This window comes from Phyllopteryx taeniolatus, chromosome 6 (assembly GCF_024500385.1).
Source record: "Phyllopteryx taeniolatus isolate TA_2022b chromosome 6, UOR_Ptae_1.2, whole genome shotgun sequence".
Lineage (NCBI taxonomy): Eukaryota > Metazoa > Chordata > Actinopteri > Syngnathiformes > Syngnathidae > Phyllopteryx > Phyllopteryx taeniolatus.
The window spans coordinates 32,759,693-32,773,940 of NC_084507.1; the positions used below are offsets into that span (position 1 = coordinate 32,759,693).

Here is a 14,248-nt window from a genome sequence, read left to right on the forward strand (position 1 = left end):
AAGACGGGGTAGACCACCAGACCCTTGCGCTTGGGCGGCTGGCTGCCGGCCAGGAAGGCGGTGGAGGCGAAGGTGGACCAGCCGAAGGACGGCGCCACCACGGCCAGACGCACGGCGAAGCTGACGGCGCCCGCCCCGCCCAGCAGGACCAGGCGGCACACCACCATGGCCGCCGTCAGCGGCAGGATGCAGTAGCCCAGTACGCACAGACTCTGGAAGAAGGAGATGGTGCCGCCCAGGAGCTTGGAGTTGAGCGTGATGATGATGGAGCCGAACCACACGATGACGAACACCTGCGGAGGACGGACCCAAACGTGGCAGCGTCAAGCCTCGGCACATTCACGCTGGCGCCTTCGGATACGAGTGGGCCCGCTTTCGAGTTTTTCAGGATACGGATCTTTTTTGTTTTTGTTTTTTTGCTTTGACTTGAGAGTTGCGATACCAGCGGCAGTGAACTCGAGTCGCTTTCAGACTCCTAGCTTAGTGCTAAGGCTCGTTAGCATCTAAGTTTGCAGTGCTTTAACCCATGAAGCAACTATTTGAAAAGAATGCTGCAGCAACATGTAGACAGACAAAAAGACAGTACTCACAGTCATAGATCCTTTATCCTCTGCGTAAAAATGACGTAGTGATGAACCGAGAGAGGAATTGAGGCGTTATTATGAATAGTTCAGGGCATGCCACGCTCTGCTGCAATATGATTGGGCGATGCGCCTCAATGAACAATATGTCCGTCTGTCTGTTTGTTTTACACTGCCCCCCGGGTGGCCAAGGCAGGCACATCAGAAGGAGCAGCTTTTCTTTCATGCAGTTTTTAATTCTATTGAATGATGTCCTTATTTAGTTTTTATAAAAAGTACAATATTATGGAGTGCGAGTTTTCCTAAAAAATACAAATAAAATAAAATACATATTACACAGATTTTTGTTGTTTTTTGTGGACAGGCTGGAATGGATTCGAGGCAAATCCATTCAGTGGGATTCAAGACGTATCTCAAGGCACCACTGTCGGTTATGGGGACTACCCATCCACCCATCCATCCATCCATCCATTCGTTCATCCGTTCATTTTCCATTCCGCTTCTCCTCACACGGGTCGCGGGCGTGCTGGCGCCCATTCCAGCTGACTCTGGGCGACAGGCGGGGTACACCCTGGACTGGTCGCCAACCAATCGCGGGGCAGTCACAATCACACCTACGGGCAATTTAGAGTCTTCAATGAATCTCGCACGCATGTTTTTGGGATGTGGGAGGAAACCGGAGTACCTGGAGAGAAGCCACGCGAACATGCAAACTGCACACGGGCGGGACCGGATTTCAACCCGCGTCCTCAGAACTGTGAGGCGGATGTGCTAACCATCGTTCCGCTTCTGGGGACTAAATAAATACAATTTCATGCAACAAATATTGGACAGCGGCCACCACGACCTACAGCGCCAGGAAAGAGTTTCATCTTGACGTTTCCGAGACGTCAAGGCAGGCCTGCGTGCGCTTGTTTGAATGCAACGGACGGCGTACCTCTGCGAACTGCGGACCCCCCTGGTCGCCGGGCCGGGCGGCGGCGGCGCCGCCCTGCAGGAGCAGCGCCAGGGTGACGCATAGCAGCAGCGGGCCCCACAGGTCCCAGTCCCGCAGCAGCTCCGAACTCTGCTTGGGGTACAGGACGTGCACGAACTTCTTGGCGACGGCGCGCAGGTCCCGGAGGATTGTCTCTTTCACCGGCTCGTCCAGCGTCGACAGCTCGTCGTCGTCGCGCCCGCCGCCGAAGGAGGACGACGAGTCCGCCACAGGGACAGTGATGTCGCCTTCCACGGGGATGTCCTCCGGCACCGACACCGACGCCAGGCCGGCGAACGGGCGGCTGGTGTCCGCCGCGACCGACGACATTTCGCTGCGGGACGGGAGGAGGAGTCGATCAATCGACTACGACTCGATACGCTTCTTAGCTGTGTTCAGAGCAACAAAATGTCGAGTATTTGTTGTATAAATCAGATTAGTTGTATTAGCTCCACTTCTTTCTGCTCCACGTCAGCCGAAGATTGTTTACTTCCGCATCCTGCTTTTCTTCTTCTTCCTCTTGTTTGAATTGAAGGGCGGTTGGCAACCGGACTTTACGTATTTACCGCCACCTATCGCACTGGAGTGGAACTCAGTGGCTCAACTTTGAAACGAAACTCGTACCGTTTTACAATTTTTGCTTCAAATAGTAAAGAATTAAAGATGCTGCATTTTTTTTTTTTTATTGTTACTTTTTAGTTTATCGGATTGAATTTGTTTGTTTGTTTATTTTTTTTAAACTAGCTTTTGCTCCAGAGTGGACAGGGATAGGTCACCACACTCACGCACACAAGTAAAACGTGTAAGATAAATTCCTAAATAAATATATTACTATAATAAATACTTGCAATATAAATTATATAATATAATATGTAATAATATTCGTAAAAGGCAGCTTGTATTGGTTTTATTACCAGTCCTGGCATAAACCACATAGACTTGAAGACTTGTGTCAAATAAATAGAAATAAATACATTTCAAATCCCTTTAACCTGTTCCAGGCCTTAAAAAAAAATGTTGAATGTTTTCAATTGAGTAAAAAGCGCTTCATTGTAATAAAACATCTTCAAGGAGAATGTAAAGATTGTTTTTCATCCATCCTTCCGTTTTCTGAGCCGCTCCTCCTCACTAGGGTCGCGGGCGTGCTGGAGCCCGTCCCAGCTATCATCGGGCAGGAGGCGGGGCACACCCTGAACTGGTTGCCAGACAATGGCAGTAGATTGGTTTTATAAAGAAGAATTAATTACTGCACGTACTGTAGTATTTGTGAGTTAGATGTGTGCTTTTTTAGGAGTTGGTTTTATAAAGAGTAATTAATTACTGCACGTACTGTAGTATTTGTGAGTTAGACGTGTGCTTTTTTTAGGGGGCGGGGCTAAGTGAGTGACACCACAACCTGGAGCCGGCTTCGCATTGGTAAAAGTTGGTATGGTCACGTTTCAAATATATTTTCTACCAATAGCCCATGTGAATATCAGAATCAGAATCATCTTGATTTGCCAAGTATGTCCAAAAAAAACACACAAGGAATTTGTAGTTGGTAGTTGGAGCCGCTCTAGTACGACAACAGACAGTCAATTGACAGAGAACACTTTGGAGACATAGAGACATTGACAAAAAAAAAAACAGTCACTGAGCAATAAAGGGTTGCTAGTTGTCTGGTAATGCCGGTACATTTTTGTCGGCATTTGTATGCAAACTCATACACCTTGTTCGCAGCAAATAAACACAATTTCGACGTAAAGCTCGCATCGCACTTAAAATGTCCTTAAGGGAATTCCAAGGCAAAGTGAACAATTAAACAATCGCGCGATGAGACGCTAATAACACGATAAAGAATACGGCATACCATGACGTTTATTCATTTGACGAAAACTATCATTTCCGAGAGCCGTGAACGTCTCGTTGCAGCCCCTCCTGACGAGGGTCGCCCGAAGATGACGTCACACAGAAGGTTGCCGTGCTTTTCGAGAACGATGTTTACAATCGTGAAGCCACAAAGCAGCAACTAGCTTAGGTTATTAACAACAACACGTGTTTAGATGTAGTTGTGTTTAGTGATTGACTATTAATTGACATTTCTACGCTGATTAATTCGCGTTTGAAGATGAATTGGTCCCGCCAGCGGAACGAACACGTTCGTTCGGACTGCGAGGAGCTGCTTGCTCGCTTCCAACAAACCGACTCTGTACGCTTTGAGAATTTCTCCAGAATATGGAGAGAAATGAAGTTCGGCCAAATATTTTAGTAAGTTCACACGTAAACACACATGAAGCTTTTTTTTTTGTTGTTGTTGTTGCACAATTTAAGTGAGAGATTGACTGCAAATGACTCGTCCGCGGGCGCTTGAGCTGCTCCAGTGTGTTCGCTGTGGCACACACTTGTTCGCATGTTCATGACAACAAAGAGGATTCTTCTTCTTCTTCTTCTTCTTCTTTAACAAATACATTGGACTTGACGGCATTCGATGTCAATGGAAGATCATTCAAAATGCACTCTTATTAATGTAGGTAAGTTAGTCAAACATTCCAAATAGATAGATGAGTGACCCACGAATGAAATGAGGCCTAGTTTGAAAGAATCTGACAAGGATGAAAGATTTGATGTCGCAACTCGACCCAAATGTAAATCACGAGGACATTTGGGACTCTTTGTTTTTTGTCAGTTGAGACGACAATGTGATGTTTCAACAGGCCATTTTCCCGTCAAGCTGAGAGCAAGCGCGGCGTGAGATTTACACAGAAAACAAGACCGTAATAATAACAGTAAATCACAGACATGTAGCTTTCTATCGTGTACCAATCCTATGAAAGTGGAACTGGAGGAATATTTTCATCTTTGTCTCAACTGAATTGAAAGACGAAACAATGAGCAAATACGGTTTTGGCGGACCTCCGCCAAATCCAAATGCGGTAAATCTGCCACGGTGAAATGGAAAGAAATCGGCGTCCCTTTTTTCTGGATTTCGTAACATAGCGAATGAATGCACGGAAAGGGAAATGTATCGGATGGATCCGCGCAGCTGGGACGAAATAACAGATGTCATTTGCACTTGTAACGAAACCCAATGAATTCTTTTGTGTTTTTGTGGCGTCGCAGCGGCACAGCGGGCCGCGAGAAGCGGGCGTTCAGCCGCCTGGTGTTGGACGTGGCCTTCGTCTACTTCCTGCCCCCGTTCAGCTTCCAGATCCGAGTGGGAGGACTTTACCTGATCTACGGCCTCTACCGGTGCCAGACCGCCTCGCCGCGCGTCGGGGTGAGTCGCGATCCTTCGCCGGCTTCCGCGGTTCGAACCGCGGCGCTGCTGATGTGCACTTCTTACACTAACTACATCGCCGCGAACAGATAAAAGCTCCTTTACAAACGGTGGAGTCCTCATTGCCATTAAGGCTTGGGACACACACGAGGATTTTGTTTTCGATCTTAAGAGTTCGTTTATCTGTGACAGAGCCCACGCACGAAGCTCAGACATCAGTTCTGATCGTTCTGTGTACGGCGCGCTCTCGGGCCGGGCGGTATATATACGCGATATAATTGGGAAGGTCGCTTTAACGATCTGCAGTTTTACATTATCGAGTATTCGTAGGGTCTCGGAAAGAAAGCGACCGAACGGGTGCGCGGACCGCATTGGAGGAAGCGCATAAAGTCCTCATTCGCCAAAACAGCGGTGGCAAGCCAAATAAAGCGTGGCTTTCAAACTTGTGGGCAATGGACCTCTATGGAACGCACGCAGCCTCCAGTTTGTCGTTGGCCAACAGGAAAAGCACGTAGGCCGCCGACGTACGTGCTGGCTTCCCGAACGCGGACAGATTCAAAGCGAAACAGAGAGAATGAACCGTGCTGTTTCCATCGGATAGTCACTGGATGATTGATTCATTCATTTACAAAGAAAACCGTGCGCTGTCAAAGTCATCCCGACTGCTGCCGAGGCTCATGGAGGAGCCAGCTAGCATCGCTCAGTGAATGCTTTTGGCAATGTCTTTGTGTCTCCAAAGCGTTCTGTGTCAATCGACCGTCTGTTGTCGTACTCGAGCGGCTCCGACCGCCGGAGACAAATTCCTTGTGTGTTTTTTGGACATACTTGGCCACAGCTCGTGACCACAGGTGAGGGTAGGAATGTAGATCGAGCGGTAAATCGAGAGCTTCGCCTTTTGGCTCAGCTCCTTCTTTACCACAACGGACCGATACAAAGTCCACATCGCTGCAAACGCCGCACCGATCCGCCTGTCGATCTCTCGTTCCGTTCTTCGCTCACTCGCGAACAAGAGCCCAAGATAATTTGAACTCCTCCACTTGGGGCAGGATCTCATCCCCGACCCGGAGAGGGCACGCCACCCTTTTCCGACTGAGGACCACGGTCTCAGATTTGGAGGCGCTGATTCTCATTCCAGCCGATACATACTCTGCTGCGAACCGCTCCGGTGAGAGTTGCAGGTCACGGCTTGATGAAGCCAACAGAACCGCATCATCTGCAAAAAGCAGAGACGCAATACTGAGGCCACCAAAGCGGACCCCCTCTACGCCTTGAAATTCTGGCCATCAAAGTTATGAACAGAATGGGCGACAAAGGGCAGCTGTGACGGAGTCCAACCCTCACCGGGAACGAGTCCGACTTACTGCCGGCAATGCGGGCCAAACTCTGACACCGGTCGTACAGGGACCGAACGGCCCGTATCAGGGGGTTCGGTACCCCGTACACCCGAAGCACCCCCCGCAGGACTCCCCGAGGGACACGGTCGAACGCCTTCTCCAAGTCCACAAAACACATGTAGACTGGTCGGGCGAACTCCCAGGCACCCTCGAGGACCCTGCCGAGGGTGTAGAGCTGGTCCGCTGTTCCACGGCCAGGACCGAAACCACACCGCTCCTCCTGAATCTGAGATTCGACTTCCCGACGGACCCTCCTCTCCAGGACCCATGAATAGACCTTACCAGGGAGGCTGAGGAGTGGGATCCCCCTGTCGTTGGAACACACCCTCCACCCCAGTCTGCCAATCCAGAGGCACTGTGCCCGATGTTGCAGAGGCGTGTCAACCGGGACAAGCCCACAACATGCAGAGCCTTCAGGAACTCCGGGCGAATCTCATCCAAGATGTTCATTTTAGTCTCTGCTGTGGGCTGTTAAGAAAATGGATGTTGATAACTTGGACAGCCTTTATTTAAACCAGGCAAACATTTTTGAGCCAGCCCCCTAAAAGAATCGGAATCGAGCATCGTTGGGAAGCGGAATCGCTCCAATTGGAACGACGCGCGACCCCAGACACAAGCTCGTCTGGCGTTCGTCGTCGTCGTCGGTTGGGACCAAAACGGCCCGACGATCTTCACGCGCGAAGAGGACGACGACACAAGCGGAAGATTTTCACATTGTTTTGCGAACGACAAGAACCGAGCCCGCCGGAAGGAGTTTGACCCGAGGTGGGTGCAAATATTCTGCTGAGGTTTCCTGCAATGGACAAAAACAGGAGACGTTTTGGATGCTCCTTTTTGTTTGTGTTTTCCAGTTTATTTTGTACATCACGCACAGCGTGTGAATGAATCAAACGATATGAATTGCGCGTATGGGACGTAATGTCTTTTGTCAATGTCGTCAGCCATTGGTAAGAAATGAATTGATAATAATGATAACTGACGGAACGGCGCGGGTCAAAACCGGAAGTGATACCCTACTTCCCGCGTACCTTACATAACCCGCAAGAATCGTTCCGAACAAAATACATATTTCCAAAAATCTATTCTTTTCCAAATGACACTTGTTTACAACATGTGCATCACATCAACTGAGATCACTTGATGGCAGTTAAAGCTTCAAGGAAAAAAGACTTGATGAAATTGGCCAATTGGCTTTGTGGAAATCAAAAAGTGCGAGCTTGAACTTTGTCATTGTGAAGTTGCGCGCGTGTGCAGATCCGCGTGGCGCTGAAGGACTGGGAGGACGTGCTGGGCTTCCAGAAGGACGCGCTCGGAGCGCGGCATCTGGACGCCGTCTTCGTCCTCCGTCAGCTGCGCTTCCAAAGAGCCTTCCACTTCACCGCCACGCCCCGAGCGGTGAGGCCGACCACAGCCGCCGTTCCTCACCTCACCTCACCTCACTCCTCCTTCTGAACTTGAAGTGAATAACATTTCATATTTGGTGGCGTAACCCTAAACCCTTGCAATCACGCCATCAATCGAGCCTGCGACCCATTCACTTTCTCCCTTCGGTCTCCTCTTCAGGAGCTCAAATGCATGCTCTATTGGGTTCAGGTCCGGTTCAAACGAAAGGTGCTCTCTTGTGGTCCCGTTGGACCGAAGTGACGTTCTGTCCCGAGATCTTGCTTTTTCTGTCTTTGCGCCTTCTTGACATTGTGTTGTCATCCGCGAAGGTCGAAAAAAGTTTAAAGGCCCTTTTTGACAAAGTAAGGAGTAGAAAGTACAAAAAACTGTTTTCAGATTCTGGGAGTCAAAGTAAAAAGTTGTCAGAAAAATAAATACTTGATTAAAGGGCAGATACCTGAAACTACCGAAAAGGGGCGTTTGTAATTGAACAAAATGTGTCATAGTTGTACGTGATAAATTTGAGGTGGGAAAAAAAAAATCATTCAATCAAGATTTCAAGTGGTCGACTTGACTTGTCTCGATGTGCCACTTTTACGTCACGCCGTCGTCTGTGGAGGTTGAAAAACAGAACGAGCCTCATTTGACAAAGTACACAAATCTGGAGAGGCCCAACAATTAACTGATTCATGAATTAGTTACCAAAATGAAAGTATTTTGGTCATTGATTCCTCATTTTGAGAGCTTGTTTCATTTCAAATTGTCCAAATTCAGCCTCTCAACAGTAAATATTCCATCATAATATCATCAATTTAAAATCAAAATAGTAATGGACAGATGAATTGATTGTTAAGCTAATGCGTCGTTGCCGCCCAAGAAATAGGTTTTTAAATGTTGGGAGTCAAAGTCCAAAGTTGTCCCAAAAAGAAATCCTCCACAAACTTTGAATTAAGCCAGTCATCAAGTCATCATTTGTTTGCGCTCGCAGCTGACGTTCGAGCGGCGCGCCAAGGAGGCTCGTTCTCAGCTGGGCAACAAATTCGTGGCGAGGGCCAGCGGCCCTCAGGAGCTCCTCGACCGAGACGCCATGGAGGTGAGTGGCGCGCGGGGACGCCCGTCGCTCGCGTGGATTCTTTGTGTGACGCCGCCGCTCGCCACGTCGTCAGGAGCTGTCCAACGTCCACGAGCTTTACGGCCGGCTCAAGTCGTCCGTCTACTCGCCGGCGCAGCGGGAGCGGCTGGGCGTGGACCTGACCCGCGAGAACTTGCCGGCGCGGCTGCGAGGGCACGTGGTCGGCTTCCACGGCTGGCAGAAGAGGGAGCGGCAGGTGGCTCGACTGGCGCGGGCGCTCTTTCCCGTTTCGCGGACGATATCGTGACGCTCGCCCTTTGTTTTGTCAGGAAGCGAGCGACGGCGACGAGGGCGTCAGCGAGGGAACGTCCGCCCGAGCGGAGGTGCGTGACGCGCCATCCCGTCAAAACAGCACAGCAAGCGAACCGGCGACGTCCCGCTTCTTCCGCACACGAGCCGTCAGGCGCGACTTTTTTTGCTTTGACTTGCGAGCCCGAACGTCGAGCCACTTCACAATCCGAAAAAAGTTGACTCCAGAACTATACAGAAGCCAAATACAATTACGCCTTAATGCTACCAAACGATGCAAAACGCCATTGACTTGCTAACATTAGCATCGATAGTCGCGGTTTTCGAAGACAAATGGCGGAGCAACACGTAGACAGATAGAACAACACTCCGTCTTTATCCTCTGCGAAAAACAACCAATATTACAGCAACTTACGAAGTCGTAGTTGTAGAAGAAGAATTCTATTGTCCTTAGTTTGCGTCTGCATGACGGCGTTACAAATACTGCCCCCCCCCCCCCCCCCCGGTGGCCAAGGCAGGCACAGCAGGAAGCGCAGCACAATGACTTGGATCGCAGCATTAAATCCAGATGCGCAAACTCTTTCATGCTTACAGTCCAAGCTAATTGAAAAGCAACAGCGGGCAAATGTGCGTTTGGGGAGCGGATGATTGGATTGGAACGACGATTTGAGATCGGCGCTTTCATGTTCGGCCGTTTATTGAAGAGGACAAACGGTCAAACGCACACATTCGCTCAATTGGCCACACCCCCAACACACAAATACGACCGTACGGACAATTATTACACCATAGAAGCAGTTTGTTTCCATTCATTCTCTGTGTTTGTTTGTTTTATGTTTTTGGAAAAAAAGGCTTTTGTGCATTTTAATGAGGACATACAAACATACAGGAACGACACCAGTAAATAGAAGTCATCTGTTTTTGTCACACTTTTCCCTTCAATTGTACTGCCCCTTCTGGTGTGCCCACCTTGGCCACCCGGGGGCAGTATAAGCCATGCATGGATAACCCTGTTCATCAGTACGGCGCTAATATTAGCGGTTCTTGGCGGAGGATATCGAAGCTATGACAGCGAGCTGCAATATAATTGGCTGCTGCTGCATGCAGCAGCCAATCATATTGCAGTGGGTTGTGTCATGCCCAGAACTCAAGTGGGATCAGACTCAGCTTTACGTTACGAGACACACAAGGAATGTTGGAGCCGCTCAAGTATGACAAAATAGACATTTAGACATTTAGACCCCCCAAAAAAACCTGTGGCGATGGATTCCGAATTGAATACCGTATCATACGAATAACCATGCATCCATTTTGTGAGCCGCTTCTCCGGAGCCTATCCCAGCTATCATCGGGCAGGAGGGGGGCTACACCAGCCAATCGCAGGGCACATACGAACAAACAACCATTGGCACTCACCTGCACACCTACGGGCAATTTAGAGTCGTCAATGAATGCATGTTTTTGGGATGCGGGAGGAAAGCCACGCGGGCACGGCGGGGAGAACACGCAAACGCCACACTATAATGCTAATAGAATTCTGTATATAATATCATAAAGTGTGATACTCATCCCAAATACTGTATTTGAGTATTTGACTTGTGTTCAGAGTTCCCGAAGAGCTCGACTCCTGTCATCCATCAAGTCCAAAGCGTACGGACAAGCGGCCGAGGTTTGTCATCGTCTTCATCGTCGTCATCACCCGTCGACGGGGCCGCTGTGTTCGTTTGTTGAGATGTTGCGAGTTTTCCGCGGATGGCTAACGCAAACACGTTTGCGTGAAGGCGTGCAAGTCTCGCCGCCATCGGCAGGTGGAAGTGGATGCCGGTGACTCGTCTGGCCCCGCCCCCCCGAAAGGACGCAGCACGTCCAGGAGAGTTTCGCTCAAAGCGAGAACCCACGAGAACGTTCGCATCGCAGGTCAGTCACCCCCACGCCAGAAGAACTCGCCGTCCGCCAAGACGTGGCTTCTCGTGTTATACTCTCGTTGAAACTTTTGAAATTGTTGTCACTGCGTGCGCGCGCGCGTGCCTCAAGCTTTTGATTTGTCACTCCCAGTTCCAGTTTATTGTGAAATGAACCTGGAACACAAAAGACAATTCAACACTGGATACTTCAATACCAAAATATTTAACCACATAACAAAAATCAGCTCGCTTAATGCTAACATTGAATGCCAAACGCCATAGACGAGCTAAGGGAAATGAGCACAAATGTTCCAGGGATTCTAAACCTTCAAACTGCTACTCGACCACACACGGAGCAGCAACGCATACAAAAAGTAACTCCACATTTTGACTTGCCTTGAGGTACCAGTTAAATCAGAGCACTCATATTTCAAATCATCTTTCCCCATTGAAATGAATGAAAATACCATCAATCTGTTTCAGCCGCCCCAAAAATAACAAAAATTGTTGTGAAATAAGAATGAAAAAGTATTTGTCACACTGCATCAATGAAACGCTGCTCCTTCTGTTGTGCCTGCCTCGGCCACCTGGCGGCAGTGTAAGACACGCGGACAGATCGACTGCTCGTTCAGGCATTATTATGGCGAGTGGGATTCATTATATTGCCGAAACTATGAGTCATATATAAATATATATATTACATATAGGGTTAGGGTTATATATATATATATATATATATATGGCTCCGATGGTGGGGGAAGATGCCGGTCCGACGTGGCGGGCCCAAACGTATTGTGAGGGTCTGCTGGGAACGTCTGGCGGAATCCCCCGTCAGAAGGAGTTTCGACTCCCACCTCCGACAGAACTTTGCTCACGTTCCCATGTCGACTATCTCTGGGGTTGAGGTCACCGCGGTGGTTCAAAAGCTCCTCGGTGGCAAGGCCCCGGGGGTGGAGGAGATTCGCCCGGAGTTCCTCAAGGCTCTGGATGTTGTGGGGCTGTCCCGGTTGACACGCCTCTGCAACATCGCGTGGACATCGGGGACAGTGCCTCTGGATTGGCAGACTGTGGGGGGGGGGGGGACTCGCACTCCTCAGCCTCCCTGGTAAGGTCTATTCAGGGCTGCTGGAGAGGAGGGTCCGTCCCGTCGGGAAGTGGATTCTCAGGTTCAGGAGGAGCGGTGTGGTTTCGGTCCTGGCTCTACACCCTCGGCAGGGTCCTCGAGGGTGCGGGGGAGTTCGCCCGACCGGTCTACATGTGTTTCGTGGACGTTCCCGGTTGAGGGTCGGACTCCGCCAAGGCTGCCTGCCCTTTGTCACCGATTCTGTTCATAACTTTTACGTACAGAATTTCAAGGCGCAGCCGAGGCCCGGTTTGGTGGGCTCGGTATTGCATCTCTGCTTTTTGCAGATGATGCGCTTCTGTCGGCTTCATCAAGCCGTGATCTCCAAATCTCGTGCGAATCGGCACCTCCAAATCTGAGACCGCGGTCCTCAGTCGGAAAAGGGTGGCCTGCCCTCTCCGGGTCGGGGATGAGATCCCGCCCCACGTGGAGGAGTTCAAGTATCTCGGGGTCTTGTTCACGAGCGAGGGAAGAACGGACCGGAAGATCGACAGGCGGATCGGTGCGGCGTCTGCAGTGATGCGGACTTTGTATCGGTCCGTTGTGGTGAAGAAGGAGCTGAGGGAGAACATGCAAACTCCACATAGGCGAGGCCGGATTTGAAACTGCGAGGCAGATGTGCTTACCGCGCTTCCACCTACTTTCCAATTCTTATTAAGGCAGATTGACAACACCAATAGCAAAACGCTTGCAATATCGCAGTATTGTTCCAAGTGAAGACAATTTGCAATTTGGATATTTGCGCAAGAAAGATGAAGTCGACGCATATGATTTGCTTCCGTGGACCACACAAAATCATGTACGCGAACTGTTTGTTCATAACAAGTTCTGATGATGATCAAATCAATTCTGATGATGATGATGATGATGATGATTGCTTTCAAGGTGAAATGTGGAAGGAGGCCACCACGCCCACGAGCATCAATCGTCTCACCGCCGTGGACCGTGGCCCCGAAGGTATCGTCATCGGCGGCATCGGCGTCACATTCTCTGACGCTTTTTCTTTGTCTTTTCAGCCAAAAAAGAAGGAAGATCGTGAAGACTCTGTTGAGCAATGTTTTGTGTCGAGCAGCGTCGACGAAGGCAAAGGCGCTCGACGTTTACGTGGCCGCGAACGCAGTTTCATGGTGCAACTTTGGAAGACAACGGCGGCCGCCTTCCTCGGGCTTTTTTCGCTGCCAGCAAGTTTTTATGATTGGAAGGTTTTCTATGTTGCGCAGCAGTACATGACACGTTTGGAATTCAAAATCCTCAAAATTGGCAGACATTCAAGTGAAATCCTTTGTATTATTATCTGACCGAAGTCAAATTGAATCTTTTATTTGTGCTCGGCGGCCACGTTTGGCTTTGAAAAGGGACAAATGGGACGGCTCGCTCGGAGCCGTCCCATTACCCCAAAAATGGATTTCAAAGGTGTATGTGAAAGTTGTACAATTGTTTAGTTGAACCATAAAACATTTGAATGAACTGGATGTCAAATTGTTCAATTTACTTTTTCAATAACAGTTAATCAATTCACCATTGATACTAATAATTACATTTTAACTCACCAATTTCAAGCCCAAAAACAAAACAAAGTGGGGAACGGATTCTTCAAGGGAGGAATTCTTCAGGCGCTGGATTGTGTAAACGCTCGCTAGGCCGGATTAAAGATCATCCAGTAGACCACTGTGTGTGTGTGTGTGTGTGTGTGTACAATTTTCAAAATAAAACACATTGACACGCGAATTGCAATACAACAGAAATGAAATCAATTGGTCATTGCTTCTCTGCGTTGGGGACAACTGCAGCAGACCACTTCGATTGGACCTCCTGCCCGAGGATAGCTGGCAGCGGCTCAGAAAATGGATGGCTGGATGAAATGTGGCTGATTTCTTTGCTTTGGAGTTTTGGGCCGGGCCCTTCTCCGCCTGCGCCCGATGCCCGCTTCAAGCTGTGCCCACATGAGCAGCGTCCGCCTCTTTAAGCGCTCTCATTCTATTCTGGAAAACAATCGTTGTCTGTTTCACCATTAGCAACTTCAAAGGCTCATCCCAAATGCATCCTCCAGCAAAATATGAAGTCCAATATTTTTCTGTTTTTATCGGCCATTTCTGAATTTGAAGTTAGCGCTTTCTGTGTTGTGACGTCATCCCTAACATCGCGAAAATACAAAAGAGCGGCGCGACAAATACGACACGGGCTGATCTGAGGAGCAAAAATGTTGCTTCAACGTAAGAGTAGCAACAGAGGATGTCTGCTCCGGAGTCG

The 14,248-nt window shown here is 49.2% G+C and overlaps 2 protein-coding genes across 6 annotated transcripts in view; one reads left to right on the plus strand and one right to left on the minus strand.

Moving 5' to 3' along the window:
* Positions 1-2,086, minus strand: part of yipf6 (Yip1 domain family, member 6) — a 3,205-nt gene extending 1,119 nt beyond the window's left edge. The window contains exons 1-2 of the mRNA XM_061777400.1: positions 1,519-2,086; positions 1-293 (exon numbers count right to left, since the gene is read on the minus strand). The exon at positions 1-293 is cut by the window's left edge and continues 1,119 nt beyond it. Coding sequence (XP_061633384.1) covers positions 1-293; positions 1,519-1,887 — 662 coding nt within the window. The 5' untranslated portion in view covers positions 1,888-2,086. The remainder of the gene's footprint in view (positions 294-1,518) is intronic.
* Positions 2,087-3,465: 1,379 nt separating this feature from the next.
* On the plus strand, positions 3,466-13,663 carry snapc1b (small nuclear RNA activating complex, polypeptide 1b). 5 transcript variants are annotated; one of them, XM_061776205.1, is made up of 10 exons: positions 3,468-3,804; positions 4,657-4,813; positions 7,462-7,602; positions 8,579-8,683; positions 8,757-8,918; positions 8,992-9,045; positions 10,578-10,640; positions 10,753-10,888; positions 12,884-12,955; positions 13,015-13,181. In XM_061776205.1, the coding sequence occupies exons 1-10, from the start codon at positions 3,665-3,667 to the stop codon at positions 13,035-13,037; spliced, it is 1,053 nt and encodes a 350-aa protein (XP_061632189.1). In that variant the 5' UTR covers positions 3,468-3,664; the 3' UTR covers positions 13,038-13,181. The 5 variants fall into 5 exon arrangements, with proteins under 5 accessions (XP_061632190.1, XP_061632189.1, XP_061632188.1 ...); XM_061776206.1 differs by lacking the exon at positions 12,884-12,955 and having other exon boundaries at positions 3,466-3,804; XM_061776203.1 differs by having other exon boundaries at positions 3,469-3,804; positions 12,884-13,663.
* The last annotated feature ends 585 nt before the right edge of the window (positions 13,664-14,248 follow it).

What these genes read in the sequence shown, in the direction of transcription:
- snapc1b (XM_061776203.1), top strand. Translation starts at nt 3,665, where the DNA reads ATGAATTGGTCCCGCCAGCGGAACGAACACGTTCGTTCGGACTGCGAG. An exon ending in CCGCCTCGCCGCGCGTCGGG is followed by an intron (nt 4,814 to 7,461) that starts GTGAGTCGCGAT and finishes GCGCGTGTGCAG; the next exon opens with ATCCGCGTGGCGCTGAAGGA. An exon ending in TCGACCGAGACGCCATGGAG is followed by an intron (nt 8,684 to 8,756) that starts GTGAGTGGCGCG and finishes CCACGTCGTCAG; the next exon opens with GAGCTGTCCAACGTCCACGA.